Source organism: Rhincodon typus, chromosome 23 (assembly GCF_021869965.1).
Source record: "Rhincodon typus isolate 14 chromosome 23, sRhiTyp1.1, whole genome shotgun sequence".
Taxonomy (NCBI): Eukaryota; Metazoa; Chordata; class Chondrichthyes; order Orectolobiformes; family Rhincodontidae; genus Rhincodon; species Rhincodon typus.
In genome coordinates, this window is record NC_063354.1 from 29841182 (window position 1) to 29866434 (window position 25253).

At 41.3% G+C, this 25253-nt stretch overlaps 1 protein-coding gene across 3 annotated transcripts in view; it reads right to left on the reverse strand.

Moving 5' to 3' along the window:
- The window catches only part of LOC109911826 (mycbp associated protein), a 91708-nt gene that overhangs the window by 32447 nt on the left and 34008 nt on the right, over positions 1 to 25253 (reverse strand). For all 3 annotated transcript variants that reach the window (XM_048610921.1, XM_048610920.1, XM_048610922.1), the window contains exons 9-13: positions 23060 to 23169; positions 19154 to 19262; positions 16874 to 17066; positions 13748 to 13935; positions 579 to 725 (exon numbers count right to left, since the gene is read on the reverse strand). In XM_048610921.1, coding sequence (XP_048466878.1) covers positions 579 to 725; positions 13748 to 13935; positions 16874 to 17066; positions 19154 to 19262; positions 23060 to 23169 — 747 coding nt within the window. The remainder of the gene's footprint in view (positions 1 to 578; positions 726 to 13747; positions 13936 to 16873; positions 17067 to 19153; positions 19263 to 23059; positions 23170 to 25253) is intronic.

The window sequence follows — 25253 nt, forward strand, 5'->3', positions numbered from 1 at the left end:
TAACATTGGAGCCCTGGCCTAGGTATCGAAATTCTGTTGCATATTACACAGATTTCGTCAGGAAAAAACATTTGACGAGAACAAGTCTGCTCTGGAAACACTTTGGTTCCAATTTTCACCTTCTGTTTGTTCCACTCGCATCATCCCATCATCTCTCTCTCTATCTTTTGACATCAGTTCCTCTATGTTGACTGAAAAAGTACTCTGCGCTATGACTTTAAATTAAACATACTAAATAAAAATGTGCTATACCAGTTTGTGACAACATTCATTCCTGTAGAATACAAGTTAACTATGCTGGAAGTACTTAGGTAAGGTAGCTTCTGTGCAGAGAGAAGCAGAATTAACTTTTCAGACCGATGTTTTTTGAGCAGTACAAGCCTTTATCATATGTCTTCTATCTCACTGGGGACATAAAACTTTACTATGTACGTTAGTGTAGCTACCAACTTTTTATCTGTATGTACCATAGTTATAACTGGCACTTTCTGGTCTAAACTTTTGTGAAGAACATTCAACATTTCCAACCTGAAAATACAGTCGGCAATTCACGTTAATTTGAGTTACCAAATGCTTACATTGGGGTTCTTCTTCTCAAAGACCTCTTGCTCAATTAATGGAATTTCAACAGGAGATTGGGATCGCTGTGGAGTGCGCACTCCATCTATCACCTCATTCAGGAGCTGGTCGATTATGGTCATCTTTTCTTTCTTCTCAAGTTCTTCCTGAAGTGAAAAACACATGGAGAGAAGAAAAGAATAGGTAACAATTCTGAAGGATGGTAAAACCCACTACTCTGAGTTCTCTAATATGCTTGATTATAAGATAAAAACATTGCTGAAACACAATCAGAAATGACAGTAATGTTACAGTGCATGTATTTTTCAAAAAAGAAATACATCAATATTTTCAAAAATGAGAGTCCTCAAAGTGGCTCAGACAAGGTTACGCAACAACAGCAAACAATTCTGAGCTCTAAGACAATTTTACGTCAAAGATTAACCCGGTCATACTTGTGATATAAAGAACAAAGAACAGCATCATGATCTCACAAGCAGACCTTGTCTACAGAGCAAGTGACAATTGTGTATTTCATTGAACATAATTTATAGTTCACTGGCTTATTCCCACATTCAATTGCTATCACCCCTTTATTGTCTACAATTTGATAATTTTCCTTAAATCTAAGTTATAATGATACATTGGTCAATTACTATTCACAGGGGTACACCACACAACCGCACTCCACTTCAGCCCATTCGACAGTTACTTATTCAAGGCACTTCCTATCCACAATCACAACTTTCTGTTTCGCCGCCTCATGCTCCCACGAGGAGCTCGAACAGTTCATCCATTTCACCAACACCTTCCACCCTAACCTTAAGTTCACCTGGACCGTCTCTGATACCTCTCTCTCCTACCTGGACCTCTCTATGTCCATCTCTGGCAACCACCTGGAAACCGATATCCATTTCAAGCCCACCGACTTCCACAGCTACATAGAGTACACCTCCTCCCACCCACCTTCCTGCAAAAATGCCATCCCCTATTCCCAATTCCTTCGCCTCCACCGCATCTGCTCCCAGGATGAGGCATTCCTCTCCTGTACATCTCAGATGTCCTTGTTTGTCAAGGACTGCAACTTCCCCCCCACTCAGTGGTCGAGAACGCCCTCGACCGTGTCTCCCGCATTTCCCGCAACTCATCCCTCACACCTCCTCCCTGCAATAACAACCAAAACAGAATCTCCCTCGTCCTCACATACCCCTCCACCAACCTCTGGATCCAACGCGTCATCCTCTGACACTTCCGCCGTCTGCAATCCCACCACCACACCAAAGACATTTTTCCGTCCCCACCCTTATCTGCTTTCCGGAGGGACCACTCTCTCCGTGACTCCCTTGTCCACTCCACACTCCCCTCCAGTCCCACCGCACCCGGCACTTTTCCCTGCAACCGCAGGAAGTGCTACACCTGCCCCTACTCCTCCTCCCTCACCCCCATCCCAGGCCCCAAGAAGACTTTCCACATCAAGCAGATGTTCACCTGCACATCTGCTAATGTGGTATACTGTATTCGCTGTTCCCGTTGTGGCCTCCTCTACATCGGGGAAACCAAGCGGAGTCTTGGTGACCGCTTTGCAGAACACCTACGCTCGGTTTGCACTAAACAACTGCACCTCCCAGTCGCGAACCATCCCTCAGACGACATGTCCATCCTGGGCCTCCTGCAGTGCCACAACGATGCTACCCGAAGGTTGCAGGAACAGCACCTCATATTCCGCTTGGGAACCCTGCAGCCCAATGGTATCAATGTGGACTTCACAAGCTTCAAAATCTCCCCTCGCCCTACTGCATCCCAAAACCAGCCCAGCTTGTCCCTGCCTCCCTAACCTGTCCTTTCTCCCACCTATCCCCTCCTCCCACCTCAAGCCCCACCCCCATCTCCTACCTACTAACCTCATCCCGCCCCCTTGACCTGTCCGTCCTCCCTGGACTGACCTATCCCCTCCCTAACTCCCCACCTACACTCACCTTTACTGGCTCCATCCCCGCCTCTTTGACCTGTCTGTTTCCTCTCCACCTATCTTCTCCTCTATCCATCTTCCATCCACCTCCCCCTCTCTCCCTATTTATTTCAGAACCCCATTCCCCTCCCCCATTGCTGAAGAAGGGTCTATGTCCGAAATGTCAGCCTTCTTGCTCCTCTGATGCTGCTTGGCCTGCTGTGTTCATCCAGCTCTACACCTTGTTATCTCTTATTCCTGTTTCTTAAGTTTTTTTTTATTATCAGGAGCTTTCTGATGACCTTCTGCACGTTGAAGCACATCATACGTGCCTTTGTGACAGGTAAGCACCAGATTAGCTTCAAACAGGCATTTCTCAAATGCATCCACAGAGTTACAGAACTCTTACAACATAGGAGGAAACATTAGGGTCACAGAGTCCATGCTAGCTCTCTACATAGCCGTCACATCAGTCTCACTTTCCTACTGCATTCCCATAGACTGAATGTTCCTTCAAAGGTGCATGCTATTTCTTTTTGAAAGCATTAATCATCTCCAATTCCACAAACTTCATAGGCAACCAGCATTTGCAGCATAAAAAAAGCTTCTTTGTCACATTCGACTTGCATCTCTTGCCCAAAACCTTAAATCAGGGTGAAAGACAGGGAAAATTCAATGTCAGAAGAGTTAGTCTTCCAGTGCTATAGGGGCCAGCAATATGGCAAGAAAAGAAACAAATGATATGAATAGAATCATTCTCACAGACAAAATGGACACATTCTGCAAATCAGTTAACCAACTGTGTTTGGTCTTCCCACAGTACAGAAAACCACATTGTGAGCAGTGAATACAGAGGATTAGATTGAAAGTAGTACATATAAATTGCTTAATGGCTGAATGGTATGTTTGAGGCCTTGGATGGTCAGGAGAGAGGGGTAAATAAACAGGTATTAAGTGATGTATGCATAGGAACGTCCTTAGAAATGAGCAGTGTGAAGTGATGCACTTTGATCAGAGAAACATTGAAAGATAGTACAAAATAGGGCATGCAGGAACAGAGGGACCTGGGTGTTTGTATGTACAGATCCTTGAAGGCGGCAGGCTGATTGGAGAGATTAATAAGTAAAGCATAGTGTTGTTGGCTTTATTAATAGGGTCATACAGTACAAGAGCAAAGACCTGACGTTGAACTTGAAAAAGATACTTGTTACACCTGAGCTGGACTGCTGTATATAGCTGTGGGTGAAAGGATATGAATGCACTTGAGAGAGTGCAGAAACAATATACAACTGTCCAGGAATGACAAACTTCAGTTATAAGGATAGATTGAAGAAGTTGGGACAGTTCTCCTTGGAAAGAGGAAGGTTGAAAGGAAATTTGATACAGGTTTTTAAAATAATGCGCAGGCTGGATAGATTGGATAGGGAGAAGCTGTTCCCACTGGTAAAATAAAAAAAAACACAAGGACATAGATTTAAAGTGATGTACAAATGAAGCAAAGGTGATGCAAGAAAAAAAACTTTTTCACTGTGATTTGTTAGGGTATGGAATTCACTTCATAGAAAGGTGGCGGAGGCAGGTTTAACTGAGGCATTCAAGAGGGCATTGGATGATCATTTGGATAGAAATGGTATGAGGGATATGGGAAAATGCAGGAGATTGGGACCATGTAATGGGTCATGTGAGGCTAAATTGCCTTCTTTGGCTGTAACAATTCTGTGATTCTGGGATGGTCCTTTGGATGTCTGATGTATAATGGAAGGAATTGTCCCTTTGGAATACTGAAAGGAGGAAGGTGGTGAAGTGAAGACATTGGTGATGCATGAAGCTGAAGGTGGTAGAATTGGCAGAAAATGATCAATTGAATACGGGGCTGGTGGAATGAAAGGTGAGTAGAAGCAGAATCCTACTATGGTCCTGGGAGGGCAGGGAAGGGTTAAGGCCCTGGAAACCATGGTGGGGGTGGGATGGATCCTCATAGAAATAAAAAAAAGGATGTCTCAGAAATGGAAGCCATAGAAGGCATCATCAAAAACTGATATAATGAAGATGGGGGAACTGGGAGAATGAATGAAGTTCTTTCAGGTTGGAGAGTGTGAGAAAGTATAATCAAGTATGCTTTGGTAGTTTCCTCAAACTCCAGGTTCTCCAATAACCTTGTCGTTAAATTCAATTATCCTGAAATTTTTCTGGTAAATTTTCTGTGCCTTCAAAACCACATTTATATCCCTCTTAAAGTATAGATATCGGAATGGGTTGCCATTCTCCAGTTGTAGTCTGACGAGAACTTCAAAATGGCTCAGCATGACTTCTCTACTTTTGCACTCAATACCTCCACTCAAAGATCTCATATGCTTTGATAACCATTCTATCAATATTTCTTTCCACCTTCAAAGGTCTATGCATAGGAATTCTCAGGTCCCTGCACACCCTGTATTACTGGTAATTAAGTTTATATTGCCTCGCCCTATTTGTCCAGTCAAAATGAATCACTTCACACTTCTCTGTATTTCTGTTACTTGTCTGCCTATATTTCTGGCTTGTGTCCTGTTACAGTTGATTAGGCATCCTTGGTATCAGCAAAACCTCCAAGTTTGGTATCACAGGTAAATTTTAAAATGCACTCTGAATTCCAATATCCAAATCATTCATATATCAAATAAACAAACAATGGTCTTTAAATAAAAGTAAAGTACTATGGTTGCAGATCTTCACAAATAAAAAGACAAAGTGCTGTCTACCATCCCTCAGTCTGAAATGCATCCATTTACCATTTCCCATCGTTGTACGATTTTGTTACCTAAGCTTGCACTGATCCCTCCTTTTTTCATGAGCCTCAGTTTTGCTAACCAGCCTTCAATGTGCAACTTTGTAAAAACATTTCTTAAAATCCGTATGGATAATTACCTCTGCATTCCATTTATCAACTTTTCCTGTTGTATTAGATTAGATGCAGACACAAATTTTACAAACCTACGCTGGTTCTCCGTAAGTAATTGAAACCTCAGAAAGTGTCTGCAGATTGTTTTCTCCTATTATTGTTTCTAAAACCTTACCCACCACTGATATGAAATGGACAAGCTTGCACCTTCTTGGATGTCCCTAATAACTTCTTATTTCGTTTGATATAGTCGAGAGAGAGAGAGAGAGAGCAGTAGCCAGTAGCAGGAGATTAGCTGCATCTCTGCTTCACTTAACATCAAGAACATTGAGGTTTATGGTGCAATGTCAAAGTTTGGCTACATTAAATCAACTCCCATAATACAAAGTCACCTTGAGTTCACTTCAGCACTTAATCAGAAATTATCGCTACAATCACTCAACACTTGTACAGTCCCACATCAAATCCTTCACTCCTCCAGGTGCATAACACAAAAAACAGGATCTCCTGATTGGGTGTTGCTCTAAGAGTCCTCAATATTAACTTTTGACCGAGGAAGTCTAACAAAATCAAGTTAAGCAAACACTGGAAAGTAAATATCCTGCTGATTACCATCTATTGCTCTAGCCCAACTGGTAACTGGGACGCTGAAATCGCTTGGCAAAGTGGAAAACTTCAATATGCATCAGCAGTGTACAATAGCATGCCAGGTACAGCAATGGGCATATCTGAAAATTGACGTAGAAATCTGGTGAAATTTCGGCACAGGACACTATGCATGTCAACTGTGGAAGGAGGATGAATTAGACAAAGTTAAGTGAATTTGCAGTCAATGGTTTAGATCCAAGTTCTAAAGTTCAGCCACCTACAGTTGTGAATCAATGCCAGTTTACCTTTGATTCAAGTACGGTGTACACTCAGGGTTGGGAGCTGCTGTCATGGGCCTTCATGTGATTGAGGGAGCTAATTCTCAATGCACAGATCTTTGGGCACATGGAGCAGGATATCCCATGAAATTATAGATTTGGGAGTGCAAGATTTACTTTCTCTATCACATTATTAGAGTGATGGGACACAAAGCATGATAAACTTGATGGACAATTTGTCACCATTCTGATTGATTATAAGTAGGCCCTACTAGTTAGCATGTTTGATGTCACAGCGCTTCAGAAGGAAAACTTCAGAGTGCCTTTGCAAGCATTTTCTTTGCTCTTCCCTAGAACTTTGGCTTTTTGAAAGTTGAGAGAACAGGACCTGGCTTGGGAGATGGGTGTCGAACACATCAAAATTGACTTTGCAGAAGATTTGCTTCAATGTTGTAGATCTAGCTTTATAGATCTTCTCAGCCCCAAAAATTGTGAGAATTGGCAAGAAGGTTGGAAAAAAATGGTAAGATGGGAAGTAATGAGATTCTCAGCAAATCAGTCCAGAGAGTTACTGTTAGTCAGTTGGGAAGTTGCAGAGATCAGTCAGGGGTCTGGTAGATCATCAGTCAAAAATTTCCATCTAAAGTCAACAAAGTGGTTAGTCCACGGTCAGTCCTGGAGTCAGCTGAATGAAACTCAAGGAGGGGGTTATCAGGGCCACAGCTGTGGTTGGCGAAGTCAATTGTGGGAATTGGAGAGGAAACTCAATCTATAAGGAAAGGAGTTGATACTGCATTGAAGGTCATGAGTTACTGCAGGAGGGGGATCAACAATGCTTACAATCCCCTTTGCTTCAAGGAGTTGAACAGCGTAGTATGATGGTTGGCCAATCTAAACTACAGGCTACCCAAGGCAATGGGGAAAGAGTAGCACTGCTGTGGGCAGGGTTCTAAAATGGGATAAGACTAAGGATGGGTAACCTGTGTAGTTCGGTTCTTGATTGATCTGGTGAACAGCTGGGCTTTAAAAATAGCAGCGGCACAGGGAGTCTCGAGAGGTCTTGGCAGTGGTGAGTACTTCTGTGCGGCAAGAGAGAAGTTCGGACAAGAGGTATGTGGCATGGTTAATGAAGTGAGAATAGAAAAGAATATTTCACAAAATAGCCTGCAAAATGGCTCATGGAGAAAAACTCTCCATAAAAAACTCATCCAAAATACACACCTAACCGATTTTTGGTAAAATTCGGTTCTAGCATTTGGTCGACAGTTCTTCTTTTGGATCTGAAGGATATGGTAGAGCAATTGCTTACAGAATTTCTCCACTGTTTTTACATATTACTGATACACAGTCCAGGTCTCACTGCAGGAAAGCTGTGTTGTGTTGATACTCCATGCACTAGAGGTTTTATTGACGCTTAATGTCATTGTTGTCAAGTGACTTGTAACCATAGCTGGTATAAGACAGAGCTGGCACACCTGATCTGATGCTGAAATCTTCCGGTCAGTGGTAGCCTTTTGAGCGAGGTGATTGCTGAAGAACGGTAAGTGTTCAATAAATTCCAGAGGTTTTCCTTCACTGTACATAGGAGTGGGCTATTTGACTGACAAGATGTGGGTTAATATATCACCTTTGTTTTGGCAACAGGCTGAGTTTCTCGTATGCAAATAGAAGAGATCAAAAATGGGAAATATCAATGCAGTCATTCACAAACTGTAGTATCTGTAGAGATCATCATCCATGAGGATCAGTTTAATTTTGGCACAGTAGCAACACAAGGTCAAGAGATTTCCAGACAGACAAATTTAATATTGAGTTGCATTGTCACTGTCAGGTAGATTGTAAATAGTATGGGGGCTATCACACAGCCTAGCTTGACCATGGTCCAGATTTTAAATGTATCTGTTTCAGAGCTCCTGCTCAAGATGTTTGCAGTCATATCAATATGGAAGAATTCAAGATCCTGCTGAAGTGCCTTAGACAATGAAATAATGAATGGTGGTGGACAATAATGCAACTAATATGAGGGGATAGCAAGAACTGCAGATGCTAGAGCCAGAGACAATACAGTGTGGAGCTGGAGTAACACAGCAGGTCAAGCAGCATCAGAGGAGTAGGAAAGCTGACGTTTCAGGTTGGGACCCTTCTTTAGAACTTCTGAAGAAGGGTCCCGACAGAAACATAACAAAATGAAGGAGAGGCTTCATGAACATTCCCATCTTCAACATTGGTGGAGCTTGATACAAATATTGAGACGACAATCCTGAAGAACATGCAATCATCTTCAGTCTGAAGTGTAAGTAACTGATCCATCTTGACTTCCTCCTGAGGTCACCAGCATCACAGAAGACCATTTTTGCTAATTTAAAATCACACCATTCAATATCAAAAATTGCTGAGTGGACTACATACAGCAAGGACTATAGACTCTAACAACATCACACCCATAATACTAAGGACTTCTGCTATTGAACTAGTTCTGCTCCTATCCAAGTTGTTCCAGAAAAGCTCTAACATTAGCATCCAAAAATCAAAGTGGGAAAATTCTCAGGTATGTCCTCCCCTCAAAAAGTAGGACTGGTATAGAAGCATAGAACATAGGACCAGGAGTAGGTTATTCAGCCCTTCGAGCCTGCTCCACCATTCAATATGATCATTGCTGAACATCCAACGCAGTACCCTGTGCCTGCTTTCTGCTCATACCCTTTGATCCCTTTCACCATAAAAACTATATCTAACTCCTTCTTAAAAACATTCTATGTTTTGGCCTCAATCACTTTCTGCGGCAAAGAATTCCAAAGGTTCACCACATTCTGAGTGAAGAAATTTCTCCTCATCTTAGTCTAAAATGGCCTTACCATATCTTTAAACTGTAACCTCCGGCTGTGGATTCTGCATTTACCCTGAAAAGTCCTGTTAGAAGTTTATAAGTTTCTATGAGATTTCACCTCATTCTTCTAAACTCCAGTGAATACAATCCTAGCCAATTTAGTTTCTCTTCTAATGTCAGCTTTGCCATCCCAGGAATCAGACGAAGGTGATGAATGACGGTAGAGCAGTGGCTGTTGTTTACATGGATTTTAGTAAGGTTCCTCATGATAGCCTCATCCAGAAGATTAAGATGCATGAGATCCATGGTGACGTGGCCGCGTGGATTCAGAATTGGCTTGTCCACAGGAGGCACAGAGTATTACTGAAGGGTGTTTTTCAGGCTTGTGGTCCGTGACTGGTGGCGTTCCGCAGGAATCAGCACTGGGACCTCAGCTGTTTGTGATATATATAAATGAATTGGATGAAAATGTAGATGGGTGGGTTAGTAAGTTTGCAGACGATACAAAGATTGGTGGAGTTGTGGATTGTATAGGAGATTGTCAAAGGATACAGCGGGATATAGATCAGTTGCAGATGTGGGCAAAGAAATGGCAGATGGAGTTTAATCTGGGTAAGTGTGAGGTGCTGCATTTTGGGAGATCAAATGTTAAGGAAAAGTATACAGTTAATGGCAGGACTCTGAATAGCATTGATGTACAGAAGGATCTTGGAGTTCAAGTCCATAACTCTCTGAAAGTGGCCACACAAGTAAAGAAGGCTGATGGTATGCTTGCCTTTATTGGTTGGGGAATTGAGTATGAGAGTCAGGATGTCATGTTGCAGCTTTATAAGACTTTGGTTAGGCCACATGTACAGTATTGCGTTCAATGCTGGTTGCCACATTACAGGGGTGCAGACAAGGTTTACCCAGATGCTGCCTGGATTAGAGAATATGAGCTATAAGGAGAGGCTAGAAAAACTTGAGTTGTTTTCTCTTGAATGGTGGAGGCTGAGGGGAGACTTAGTAGAAGTATATAAAATTATGAGATGCATAGATAGGGTTGACGATCAGAATCTTCTTCCCAGGGTCAAAATGTCTCATACTAGGGGGCATGTATTTAAGGTTAGAGGGGGAAGTTCAAAGGAGACGCGAGGGGCAAGTTTCATACACATACAGCAGTAGGAGCCTGGAACTCACTGCCAGGGGTAGTAGTGGAGGCAGATACAATAAGGGCATTTAAGGGACTTTTAGATAAGCACATGAATATGCAAGAAATAGAGGGATATGGACCAAGGGCAGGCAAAAGGGATTAGTTTCATTTGGCATCATGTTCAGCACAACATCGTGGACCGAGGGGCCCGTACCTGCCTGTACAGTTCTATGTTCTCTGATAGTGAGCCAGGCCTTGTCATTTTTAGCAGTTTTCATCCACGCCTTCTTTCCATGATAAGGACATATAATTGTACAATGTTCAGGTATTTTCTAATTTCTCAGGTAATGAGCTAGTCCCTGTCCACATCCAGCAAGAACTGAATATCCAGATTTGGGCTGATAAATGGCATGTAACATTTGTGTAATGACTGCTAGGCAATGATCATTGCTCTAACAACACCTCTTGATTTTCAACGGTGCAACTATCACTGAATACCTCAACATTCTGAGATTATCATTGACCAGAAAGTTAACTGTATCAGCCATTTAAATACTGCTGCCACAAGAGCAGGTTAGTGATTGGATATTCTGTGATGAGTGTCACATCTCTTGACTTCCTAAAGCTTGTTCATCATTGTCAATACACAAATCAGGAATGTGATGAAATATTCTCCACTTCTCTGGATGAGTACAGCTTCAATAACTCTCAAAAAGCTCAATACTATCCATGTCAAAACAGCCCACTTGATTGATACCCATTTATCATCTCAAACATTCACTCTCTCCACTACCATCACTGTCCATTTCTGGCACCCAGTGGTAGTAGTGTGTGTTATCTACAAGATTCACTGCAGCAACTCATCAAGGGTTCTTTAAGAGCACCTTCCAAAGCTCAACATCTACCATCTTGAAGAACAAGGCCACCAGGTGCACGAGAACATCAATACCTGCAAATTTCCCTCCATCATCCTGACTTGAAACCACATTGCCTTCCTTCACTGTCAAAGTCCTGGATCCCTCTCCCTGAGAGCACAGTGGGTGTAGCTATACCAATGACTTGCAATAATTCAAAGTAGTGGCTCAACACCATCTTCTCAGGGGTAATTATAGATGGGTAATAAACATTCCTACTAGTGAAACTCATCACTCATGAATGATTAAAAAACGATAGATCAGGTATGAGCTTGCAAGGAGTCACTGAACCCTTTTAAGCTGCTCTCCTGCAGAGCCAAGGAGTGATGTGCTGCTAACCCAGGAAGGGAGGTTAGTCATAAAGGAAGATGAAAATGTGAACACATTTCAGAAAATTTGCATACCTCACACATTTCTTTTACACCTCTCAACCAGAACCCGAAATGCTAACTCTCTTACTGCTCACCTAAGCTAGCCTTACAGATGGTGCTGTCACTGGCAGTGCATTCATGAGGTCATTGATCATGAGCACCCAGGAGTCAAAGCAGGGATCAGAACAGCCTGCTGCTATCTATGCTGAAACCACAGTGATTATTTCACAAAGTGCCAGAGGCAGGAAAAGTAAGGCTCTATAGAGAACAAGACAGCAAATTCAATGCAGAGGACAGCAAGCCTGCGTGGGGGAGAGCGAGCCCAACGCAGCAGCAAAAGAGGTCCTGGCATCTGCGGCGGCACTGAGTGTGGGGAGATCAAGCCCAGCACAGAGAAGATCGAATCCTTGAGGGGAGTGCGAGCCCATGATGGCTAAGCACTTAAGGAAGACACCAATGTTGAACTTTTAACTATATTTCCTTATTTTTCTACTTTAGATTTCATACCTACGTACCATTATATCTAAACAGGCGGCTGGAAGAACACAGCAAGCCAGGCAGCATCTGGAGGAAAGGAGCAGTCAACGTTTCGGGTATTACCCTACTTCATCCTCAAGCATCTGCAGTTCTTTTGTCTCTAACCTTTGTATCTGTGATGGCACCAGGAATGGCAACATTGTATACTTTTCACTGTGATGAAATGAAAATCTAAATCTTATAGTTCACCAAAGGGTATGCAAAAAGGATGTTCTTTGATATTTGTTAATCTGTAAATTTTAAATGCATTACTTTGTATAATTTCTCCATCTTTCTCAGCTTTGGATGGTGAAATTTGGTTCTGCTTTTTATTTGGTGCTAAATGTGAAGATGTAATCTGACTAAGACCAATTGGTGAAGGTAGAATCAACAGATGGATGGTTCAGGAATGCTTCTGTGGGGTGTGTAGAGGTAAAGATGGAAGGTGATGATCATGGGATGCTATAGTGACCTCGGTCTAAATGAGTTTTTAAAAATTCATTCATAGGATGTGGCTGTTGCATTCATTGTCCATCCCTAATTGCCCAGAGAGCAGTTGAGAGTCAACCACGTTGCTGTGGCTTTGGAGGCACATGTAGGCCAGACCAGGTAAGGATGGCAGATTTTCCTTCCCTGAAGGACATTAGTGAACCAGATGGGTTTTTCTGACAATAGGCAATGATTTCATGGTTATCAGTAGATTCTTAATGCCAGATTTTTTTTTTTTTTTAAATTGAATTCAAATTCTACTATCTGCCATGGTAGGATTCAAACCTGGATCCCCAGAACATTAGATGAGCTTCTGGATTAATAGTCCAGTTATAATACCAGCAGGCCATTGCCTTCAGTGCCTAAATTTCACCAGGTGGGACTGCAGAGGTTCAAAAAGGAGATTCCACACCACTTTCTCAACAGTAATTACAATTGGCAACAAATGCTGACAACAACCTTTAGATCCCATTAAAGCATAAATAACTCTTCAGAAAGTTATCGGCATCTCATCACAAATCACCCCTTATTTACAAATACATAGCTTTTGACAATAACACTGCCTCTCACTGAATCAGGCATTCAGCGGCTCAATATCCCTGACATTTATCTTGTTTTATGCCAGCCAGGACTCCTTGATTGGGGTTGTTAATCTGGTTCAATCAAGGAACTCATATTGTATGATGTCCAGCTGGTTAACCTTGTTACAATCACTACAGGCTCTTTGCCTGGATCTACAGCTCTAGCTGGTTCAGAATTTTCTTCTCAAATTATGTTATTGTCGTTAATCCAGATTAGAGCAAGAGCATGGATTATTTCTCTATAATCTAGTGCATTACTTCATATTGTCCTAGTCAATAGGATCCAATAGTTATTCTGCACTTCAAACATTCACTTAAAAATACACAATGTTTATTCAGAAATATCTTACAAAATTAATTACATTGTGAATCAATTCAAAAGGCCAGAGAGACAAGAAATGGCATTGGAGGCTAATCAAGTAAGACAGGCACAGCAAAGATGGAAAACAAAAACTGTTGGTCATACTGTTTTTTTACATTGTTTTCTATTGGATTTTGCAAGTCCCTGGTTTCACACTAAACCTGTGGCTACAGTTCAAAAGTATTTTGCCAGCTGTGAGGTCATTACAAACACTATGTAAATCCAAGTTATTTCTTCTTGACAATAACTATGGTACTGATTTTATCAGTTAGGCACAAAATAAGTAAATTCCCAGTTACTGACCTGTAGCTGTTGTCTTGCAGTTTCATTCTTGTCTTCAAACAGAGCCACTCCCCAAAGTGCCACCTGCAAGCATGCCCCTCCTAACACCACCGGGTGAGTGCAAAACTCCCAGAATTCGGTGAAGATCCCAGCATTTGGTGACTTAAAGGTGAATGGGAAACTAATAGACTCTCTGGGAAGAATGACACCTGGGAACATAGAATAACAATAATTAATCGAGAGTTTGGCAGTTTGGACCTACAAGTAGAAACACCTTCAACAACTGAATTACATTTAAACGATACAAACTTCACAATGGATGAAGTCAAAGAGAATCCAGCATTGTGTCGAGTTAAATTAAATAAAATTGATGATCAAAAATTTTTGTTATAATCTCTTTTCCCTTCAACTTTGAGCCAAAGCTGGTTCGGATCAGTCATGTTCTTGGTCCTGTTGTTGAAATGAATCATTTTGCCAGCACGTTATCATCACCCACCACTCGATTCTAGGACAGCACCCCTCAGGTTGGTGAATTTCTGTCTTGACTGAACAGGCCAATTCTTGACCCTGAGATCTTTGGACATATGGGAAATAATGACTCACAAGGTAACAGGATCCAGAGCGCAGGATTTGCTTTCTTTCTTTCAGTTCCATTGGTCTGCTTCATCGTCAATTTTTAAAAATTTTGCAAATGTGTAATCTTTGGATGAATTCAAGTTTGCAAAATAATGTATGCACATGTCCATACACTGATTGCATGAGTTTACATTATTCTTTCAATTATGGATTTTTTTGCTGTATAAATCACAATTATCAAATTGATTAACAATTACTAGCGGACAGTCCTTCAATAATCAGTTAGAGAGATTGAAAATAAACCTCAAATATCTTTAAATGATTTTGAAACATAGCTAATTACACATATTCAAATGAATTAAAAGTAACTGTGTGCTGCAGCAAGAACAACGGTCAATGAAAAACTTTACAAAATTACAGGAGTAGGAGCCATTCAGCCTCTTGAGTCTGCTCATCTGATCAATAAGATCATGTCTCATCTAAATGTGGTCTTTATGCTACTTCCTGTCTGTATCACATAACCCTCAACTTCACTGTTAACCAAACAACTACACAACTCAGCATTAAATATTTTCAATGACCCAACCTCCACCGTCTGTTGGGGGAGAAAATGACAAACATTGATGCTTCTCTGAAAGAAGTATTTCTTCCACATTTCTGTGTTAAATGGATTAGTGGGGGATGTGGGGAAGTATATTATTTTGAAAACCTGGCTCTTAGTTCTAGAATCCTCCATGAGGTGAAGCGTTATTTTCAGCACCTACCTTGTCAGGCTCCCTCAGAATCTTACATGTTTCAATAAGATCAACTCTCATCCTTCTAACTTCAATGGATAAACCCAACCTTCTAAGCTTTTCGTATAAAACAATTCATTAATTCCAGGAATCACCTTTGTGAACTTTCTCTGAACTGTTTCCAATGCAAATATATCCCCACCAGAAGTAAGGTGACCAAAACTGATCAATACTCGAGATATGGTCTCATTTAAGCACTGTACAGTTGTGGCAAGCTTTTGCCACTTTTATACTCCATTCCAATGCAATAAAAGCTAATATTTTGTTTTTGTTCCTAATTACTTGCTATATCTGCATGCTGTCATTTTGTGATTTATGAACAAGGAAACTGGGTTTATCACAGCATTCTGCAGTCTTTTTCCATTGAAATAATATTCTGCTTCTCTATTATTCCTACGCAAGTAGGACTTCATATTTTCTCACATTATATTCCACCTGCACCAATTTTTGCTCACTAATCATTTTAACATTCTAGAATGTAGGCAGCCAGGCCTAGGGGACCCATCAGCCTTTCCTGCTATTCATAGTCCAATTGCTCTTTCTTCGGTGATAGTGATTGCTTTAAGTTCCTCCCCTCCTTTGCCTAACAATTTTCAACTATTCTTCAGATGCATTTTGTGATGATATTTATTTAATTCCTATTCCATTTCCTCCTTTTTCATTCAGCTCCATTCTCGTCTTCTAAGCGACAACCACTTGCTTTAGCAACTTTTTTCTTTTTATTATGCTTGTTGAAGATCTTACATTTCTTGCTACTTTCTGTCCTACTCCAATTTCTCCCTTTTTAAAGACATCCATGCCAATGTCTAAAACTCTCCCAATCTTCTGCCCGTAATAAACTTCACACCAATGTACACCTTTTCCTTCAATTTGATATAATTGTATAATGCCTTAATGGGTCATTGACTACATACCCTTCTGAGGTCATTCTCCTCAATGGAATATATTTTTGTTGAGAATCATAGAATTTCTCAAGTGCCATTTTATGGAATATTTTCTCAGTCCATTTAGTTAACTCTGACTTCACATCCTTTCATTATCCTTCAGTTAAGTTTAAAACACTAGGTATGGACCCACACTTGCACTCTCAAACTGAGTGTAAAATTCTGTTATGTTATGATCACTCATGCCTAGAACATCTTTAATTATTCCTGTCACATTATACATTATCAATCCAAAATAGCCAGGTTCCTGGTAGGTTCCAAAATGTACAGTTCTAAGTAATTGTCCCAAATACTTTCTGAGCTTATCCTCCAGGCTATCACTGCCACTTGGATGTGTTCAAACGATGTGAATATTAAAATCGCTCAAATTATTGCAGTATCTTTCTTGCAGGCCCTCTCCCCTTGTTTTATTTGTTGATGGCATGTGGGTGGTTTCAGCAAGTGTAGTATCAACCCCAATCGCCCTTGACCTGAGTAGTTTACTGGACTATTTCAGAGTTAGGTAATTAAGTGGATCTGGAATCACAAACCAGGTAAGGATATCCTAAAGAATGTTAGTGAACCAGGATATATTTTATGACGATCAACTGTGGTCTCACAAGCTTAGAATTCAATATTTTTATTAACTGAATTTAAATTCCACCAGCTGTCATGACGGGATTTGACCACATACTCCAAGGCCATTAGTCTGGGTCTTTGGAATACTACCCCAGTGACATTATCACTACAGCACATATATCTTCTTATTTTTTGATGTATATTCTTTTCTACTTTATATTACTGTGCAGCTAATATAAGGCGGCTTATAAACTACCCATATTAGTGGTGTATACCTGAGTTAGTGTTGAAATAGAATCGTTGCATCCAAGAATTATTTGGTTTTATGATACAGTGTTCCTGCTCGGGAAGACGTTTCCACTTGTAGTAGATAACTGTAGTTCCATCATTTGTCACTGGTAGACAGGAGATGACCCTGTCCCCTGCCATTGCTTCAAATGTGAGCCGGACAATCATAGCAACCTCATCCTAGGAAATTGAGAAAATGAAGCATTGCAAGAAGTGATATCAGCATATAAAAGTTGTTTGGTACAAAGTTAGATTTCACAATTACCGATGGCTAGAGCAAGCTTCCATCCCGTGATCTTTTTTTTTCATTCCTTCCTCTTCTTGAAAGTGCTGCTTGTTGCATGGGTAGTGATCAACAAATTCTAGGTTCCTTCTCATACCAGTACCTTAACAAATTAGTACTGTATCACAGGGAAGCCCAGGGTGTCTATGGGCTGAAGAGCAGGTGTTACAGCTGAATACAATGCTGCTTGAGCAAAATCTACATATTGTTTTGTCCATGAGATGTCAATCAGTATGCAGGAAACACGGATAATTTATCAACGACTTCCTACATATTTCAGGTTTGATCTCAGGTCTGTGCGAGTTAGCTGATCTCACATGATACAGTGGTATAGCTCTCCAAATGATTTTTAGTCCCTGAGATAGAGGGAAAACATTCCTGTTCTTTCTTGCTATCCAAATCTATACTGCTGCCACTGAGTCAAAATCCTGGAACTCTCACCACACAGAATTCTGGGCATACCTACATCATGTGGACTGCAACAATTTAAGAAGGTGGTTCATATTTCCCTCTCAAGATCAATTAGGAATGGGCAACAAAATGCTGGTCTTGCCAGAGACGTTACATCCATGAGCAAATAAAAAGAATTGGATAAATTCTTGAAAAAATAAAGTTTGTAGGGCTATGAGGAAAGGGCAGGGGAACAGTACTAAATTAGATAGCTCTTTCAGGGAATAGGCACTGGCATAATGGGCGGAATGACCTCCTCACGTGCTGCATAATTCAATGACAATGCTCCCAGTCATGATTGGATAGTGATAAAGGACATGGTCTCTGGTTCATTTCTCTGTAGTTTGTGCTGGCTATGTGGTCACACAAACTCCAATTAATGAATTAGGAACCTTCCTCAATGCCACTGTCAGCAGGGTATTTACTTAATAAATTATTTATGAACTTAGGACATCTAAGAAAGTAATCAAGAAAACAAGGATTACGTATTTCATTTCAGGACATTCAAAACTTCCTCAGACATGAAACATTCCACTGTAGCACAGGAACACTGAAACACCACATGGCTTACTCCCAGGGTAGGTACAGCACGGGGTTAGATAGAATAAAGCTTCCTCTTGACTGCCCCAGCAAACATTCTCTGAGCAAGCACAGCACTTGTCAGGTACAAAGTAAAGCTCTCTTCACACTAGCCTATCGAACACTCCAAGGATAAGTATAGCATTGTTTAGCTGTGTAAAATTTCATTTACAGTTTTCCATCAATTACACCCAGGGTGTGGACATCTAAGGTTAGATATAGAATAAATGACCCTCCAAATTATTTCATCAACAGCTCTCAGCAAAGGATGTGTTTAGATGAAATACAAAGTAAAGTTTGTTCTGGGCCATCTCTTTAAAATTTCCAAGACAGATATAGCAGGGATTAGATAAAAAGTAAATGTCCTTTCCATTTTGGGTCATATGGTGGCTCACAGTATGAGGGGCCCAGGTTGAATTCCAGCCTTGGGTGACTGTGTGAAGTTTGTGCATTCACCCCGAGTCTGCAGGGGTTAACTCTGGGTGCTCAGGTTTCCTTCCACAGTCGAAAGATGTGCAGATTAGGTGGACTGACCATGCTAAATTGCCCCGTAGTGTCCAAGGATGTGCAGGTTAGGTTGATTGAACATGGTTAATGTGGGGCTACTGGAACTGGGTGGGATGCTATTCAGAAGGTTGGTGCAGTCTCGATGGGCTGAATAGCCTTTTCTGCACTATTTGATTCAGTGATCAAAAATTGGCAAGGCCATAAAGCACAAAATAGTGAAACACGCCCCCAGTCGTAGATGTCAGTATCATGTACAGAACCCACTATGAGCCTCGTATTAGAGTGATAATTTCAATTCAAATACTGCATTTTAATTGTTTTAGTCTAGGCTGATTAGAAACATGGTGCGAGAAGCCAAAGAAGTGATGTCTAAGCTGCAACACAAGATTGGATCCTTGTCTATTCAAAGAGATGTTATGTTCCGCTACAGTGAGTGTAACTGCTGCACCTTATGAGAGCTGGTGTCATTCAGCCAACGAGCCGGGTGTCCAGCGAACATAATGGATGGACCAATGATTGGTTCCTCAATTACATCAGGATAATCGTCCAATAGGTCACTAAAAAAAACCCAAAGAAAACTGAGAAAGTGCCATAACACAATGATTAACACATCATACCATCACCTGACTGTTTACTTACCTCAATCAGTAACTGCCTACTCACCTCAATCTCAATTGACTGCTGCTCACCTCAAATCTCAATGGCTGGTCACTCATTTCAATATTAGCCACTAGCTGGTCTCTCACCGCAATTCCCCACTAGCTACTCATCACAACCCCACTGGCCATTCAGCCTGAACCTCACTGGCCATTTACCCCAATCTCCCATTGATCATTCACTTGAGGCTACACCCAATTAACATCCCAATCTATGAACACAGGAAATCGGAGCGGGGTAGACCATTCAGCCTCTCTACAGCCTGCTTTACCATTGTAGTGTTAGGCTTAAAAATGATATCTTCAAACGGGATCATTAAGGGTTAATCATTATGGGTCAATTGAACATTGCAATAAGCAATTGAAGTAAAGTGGACAAGTACATGAAAAACAAGGCCTGATGTAAAAATAGCCTGTTTTGGCTGGGAGGTAATTGCAAGACTGTCTGTGGGAACCTTTCTCCTAAGTAGTTAACACAGAACCACCTGGAGGTGTTTTCTGCACAATGGAATGTCTGGAAAAGTACTGAAAAAAATGTGAAATGGTAATTCAGAGTATTAATATCAGGGGCTCTGTCCCACTCGTAGGACTTTCCCCATTGGACTGGGGTTTGTGATACCGGGGTCATGGACCTTCACTATTGGACCGGGTTTCGAGGACTGGTGCTACCGAAACCAAGAGAGCTCGGAGTGCCAGCAGTCACCCAGGAGTCCCTGACAGGCAGAAGACAGTGAGATTCACTTGTCGAATATGTCAAAGTAGTTTAAGCTAATAGAATCACTCCAGTTTGCATATATCTAAAGTAGATTAAGTTAATAAATTTGCTTTATATCAAATTGCGTATGTCTTCTTGTACTAATTTTGATCAGGCCTTAAAGAACCTGTTAGGCACTTTCAGCCTAATACATATATTCAGTAAATTTATAGTTGTTCTGATTTTGTCTTAACTCCATTTTCTTGCCAGCTCTACACCCTTACCTCCATAATCCCTGAATTCCTTGTAGTTCAAAAAGCTGTCTATTTCATCCTTCAATATATTCAGTGACCAGTCCCCACTCTTCTGTGGCATAGGAAGTTCCAAACATTAACAATCCTCTGAGAAAAGAAATTTCTCTTCACCTCCATCTTAAGTGGCAGGCCCCTTAGACTGAAACTGTGCCCCTTAGTTCTAGATGTCCACAAGAGGGGAAAATCTTTTCAGCATCTACCCTATCGAGCCCTCACAGAATCTTATATGTTTCAGCAAGACCACACCTCATTCTTAAACGTCAGTGAGAATAGATCTAAACTGTTCCTATAAGACAACCTCTCATCTTGGGAGTCTGTCTCAGAACTGCCTTTAATACAAGTTTATCCCTTGTTAAATAAGGAGACAAGAACTATGCAGCACTGCAGGTGTTGCATTTGAAATAACCTGTCGGCTTATTTGAAGGTGGGAGGGGAAGTGCTTGAAGATAAAGCAAGTGGGCAGCCTAGTGCCTTCTTGCCCATTCCCAAACTGTCCTGTCTTTTGGGGGTTAATAAGATGACAGGCAGCCTGCTTTCCTGCCCTTACACATATTGAGGCCCTTAAGTTGCCAATTAACTATCACTTAAGGGCCTCAGTTCACCTCTGCTGAAATTTTATGGTCTATAGAAAAAGTAAGCAAGGTGGTAGTCTTGATTGTGCAGGTTGCCAATGCCGAAGGGGAAGTACCGCCATTGAGTGTGTCCTTGTACCCTTTGGAGCCCCACCTAACCCTCCCCCTCTGGTTTCTAATGCTCACCCCTCCTTTTTCCCTCACCACCAACTCTGAGCTAGGCCCTCCCAAAAAATCCAGACTTACCTCAAATTTAAGGGGCGTCCGGCAGGCTCCATGAGAAAGCATTTATACAGTCCCAGCAATGGTCACTACTTCCTTTTGTTGCTGCTGGGGCTACAGAGCTGCCTGCCTTTCAGATTCATCAGCAGCTCTCTAGGGCAAGGCTTCCTTCCTGGTCTGGATGGAAATGCTGCCCTGAGCCTATTGAGACTGTCCCTAGTGCAATAATAGACATAGAGTCATACAGCAAGGAAACAGGCCCTTTGGTCCAACTCATCCATGGTGAACCAGGTTTCCTAAACTGAACTAGATCCATTTGCCTGCATTGGACCATAGCTCTCAAAACCTTTCCTATTCATGTACTTATCCAAATGTCTTTTAAATGTTATAGCTAACTTGCATCTACCACTTCCTCTGGCAGTTCCTTCCAAGTATGAATCATTCTGTGTGAAAATGGTGCCCCTCAAGGTCTTCTTTAAATCTTTCTCCTCTCAGCTTAAAAATATGCCCCCTAGTTTTGAACTCCCCCACCCTAGGGAAAAGACCTTTGTTACTCACCTTATCTATGCCCCTCATGATTTTACAAACCTCTATAAGGTCATCCTGCAAAAGTCCGAGCCTATCCATCCTCTCCTTATAACTTAAACCTTCCGGTTCTGGCAACATCCTGATAAATCTCTTCGGAATCTTCTCCAATTTAATAATATCCTTCCTAGAGCAGGGCAATCAGAACTGTATACAGTACTGCAAAAGTTGCCTCACCAACGTCTGGCAAAACGTCAACATGACGTCCCAACTCCTATACTCAATGAACTTAGCAATGAAGGCAGGCGTGTTAAATGCCTTCTTAACCACGCTGTCTACCTGTGATGCAACTTTCAAAGATCTAGGTCTTTCCGTTCGACAACACTACCCAGAGCCCCACCATTAACTGTACAAATGCTGTTCTTGTTCGTTTTACCAAATTCCAATACCTCACACTTATCCAAATTAAATTGCATCTTCTTGTGGGATAGCTGGATTTCTGATCACCAAAATCCCAAATGATCTTCAGTTTGGGGGTGGCGGGATGGTAGATAAGCCATCTCCTGTAAAATCTACCTCCAGTTGCAGTCTCACCAATGTGTTGTACAGTTGTAGCAAGACCATCTTATGTTTACATGTCAAGTCCTAGGAATAAAGGCCCACATTCAGTTTGCCATCCTTATTACTTGCTTTTTGTGATTCTGTACTGCAGCATTTTGCAGTCTTCACCTAAATAATATTCTGATTTTCTTCCATCTATATAATTAATAGCGATTGCATATATTTGAAGCCCCAGCACTGATCCCAGTGGCACTCCACTAAGTACAATTTGCCAACCTGAAAAAGAATAATTTATTCTGACCCAATGACTTCATTTCCCTCTGATCAATCTGACTACCATTAGGAAGGAAGAGACTTTAGAAAGAAACTTAAGTGAAAATAAGACAGCCAAATGAAGAAGCCTCCTAACTGAAATCCAGTTATCAGTTACATAAATGTAAGGAAAAAGAATAAAGATCAAGCCAGGGTAGAAGACAAGGAGGAGTGGGAAAAATTTGCATGGTTGGCTTACATTGGGGTAGAATGTGTTGCAACGAACAGACACAAGTTATTAGAAGAGAAAACTGCTGAAGTTCAGGTACTTAGAATGTGTCAGAAATTATGAGAGACAGCAGTGAGAGTGATAGTGAAGTGAGATGAAAAAATATTTTTCATTTTGTTTATGAGCAGTGACTCAGATTACTGAATACCAATTAATATAGAAATTAGCTGTTTGTTTAGTCAAATGATAAAATAAGATCACAAATCATTTCACTAAATGCAGCTATCAGTATACAGTGTGAAACTTCCTGGATGTACAGTGATGCTTACATGTTCTCTTTACTGTGTGTTGTAGGGTGATTCTCCTCCAGAGGGAAAGATTCCACAGACATTGAGCTGAAGGGGCGCCCAGTTGCAATCACTTCCAAATGATCAATATCCTGTGTGTACAAAATATCCAGTTAACTCAAGACACAGTGTCCTCACAGTTAGCTGCTGAGAGATGTCAGTTTTTGCTGATGTTTACAGAAATATTTACAGCCTGCTGTTGGCATCAGGCATGCTACAAATATAAGGAAGACCTCTTGTCTTCAAGTTCCTGATATTTCTAGGTTCTGAGTCTTACTATTGGAGTCAATGCAATTCAGGTTTAATAATGGTTGGCTGGACTGTTACTCTTGCAAAAAAACCGAAAGCAGTGCTCAGGTACTGCACTTCATCACCTTTCAAAAATTGAAAACATTCAAAGCCTCTACATTTATCACTAACGCACACATCATGAAAATGGGAAATACTGAATCACATTCTGGGCACAGCTCCTGGATGCAAACAATTTGAGTTAAGGGTTGCAATAAAGTCAGGCCACAGCTGGAGATACCGGCAGTTCCAGGGGATTGGGCAATTCTAGAGATGAGGGTAGCTCCAGAGGATGAGGTTGCTTCAGAGACACTGGCACCACTGATGGTTTTACAGCTGTTATAACTCATTGCAGCGCAGTGGAAATCGAGGCCTTTTATTCCGGGAATCATCAGAAGGAAATCAAAGTCCCCAATTTACCTGTCTGATAGATCCAGGTTAACAGAAGACATAACCAGGGCACTATACATAACTATTTCTTACAAATAAATGGATTCTGACCACAGGTAAACAACTATGAACTGTCGACATATACTGTAACTCTTACACCCTTCTAAAACCTCCGTTTACATATATACAGACAGACACAGGTACAAAAAAAAACTATTATGAATAGATAGGAAAAGAAATTAGGCAAACAGTTCAATGGCACCAGTCCTCAGGATTCAATGGAGGGGTTCCTTTTGATTCCTAAGTCCTTTAGAATTCCAAGCTTCTCCTCAGGTTATTTCACTTCACAGGATGCACAGAGTGATTGATTCAGAAATTATAAAGTCTCTGACTTATTGGTTACGAACAACAGCTCACTGGAATTGGTGGGAGGAAACAACTGGATTTCCTTCTGGTCAGGCATCTTACTGGAGACAGAGACACACACACTACCTTCCTTCCTGAGGTCCAAGTGCTTATCACAATAATTGACACCCAAGTTGCTCAGCTACCCAGGAACCTATCATAGTTATTGTCAGGCTGATGACACTTGACATCCACAAATGGTCACAATAACATAAACCAATCAGTTTCTTGTTGCCGGCTGAATCTCACTTTGTATATGCCCACCAGTGCCATGGCGTTGCCTCTTCCACCTTCCCTACCTTGTAAAGCAGCTGTGTAAATACGACCCACAATGGGTTTCAGTAACTTACTTTTTAAACGTACTTCAATTCTCTCCTCAGCTCCTTGTTTAAACAGTCCTTTTCTCAAGTCATTCCAAAATCAAAAATAAAGTAAAAAAATAAAATAAAGGAAAGTAATGCAGTTTTTATATGAGCTACTGTGGCGAGACAGTCACACAGTAGTTAGCACTGCTGCCTCACAGTGCCAGTGTTCGATTCCACCCTTGGGCAACTGTCTGTATGAAGTTTGCACATTCTCCCCGTATCGTGTAGTTTCCTCTGGTTGCTCTGGCTTTCCCCCCCTCAGTCCAAAGATGTGCACATTAGGTGGATTGGCTGTGCTAAATTGACCATAGTGTTCAGAGATATACAATTTAGGTGGATTACAGGATTGAAATGCAGGTTTACAGAGATAGGGTAGGGTATGGGTCTGGGTGGGATGCTCTTTAGAGGGTCAATGTGGACTCGATGGGCTGAATGGCCTGCTTCCACACTGGAGGAATTCTATGATTCTAAACTGTGACAGAACTAGAAGCTCTCTATCTACTGTATAATTCTGGGGTAAAGTACTGGTGTTGACAAGTCTATCACTGTGTTAACACTGAGTTGCTGTATACTGGTAACTACAGGTCTGTTCCTGTATAACACTGTGTTACAGTATACTGGTGGATACTGGTCTTTCATTGTGTAACACTGAGGTACAGAACTGGTGGAGACAAATCTGCCACAAGAGTCATAGAGGTCTACTGCACAGAAAAAGGTGCATTGAGTTT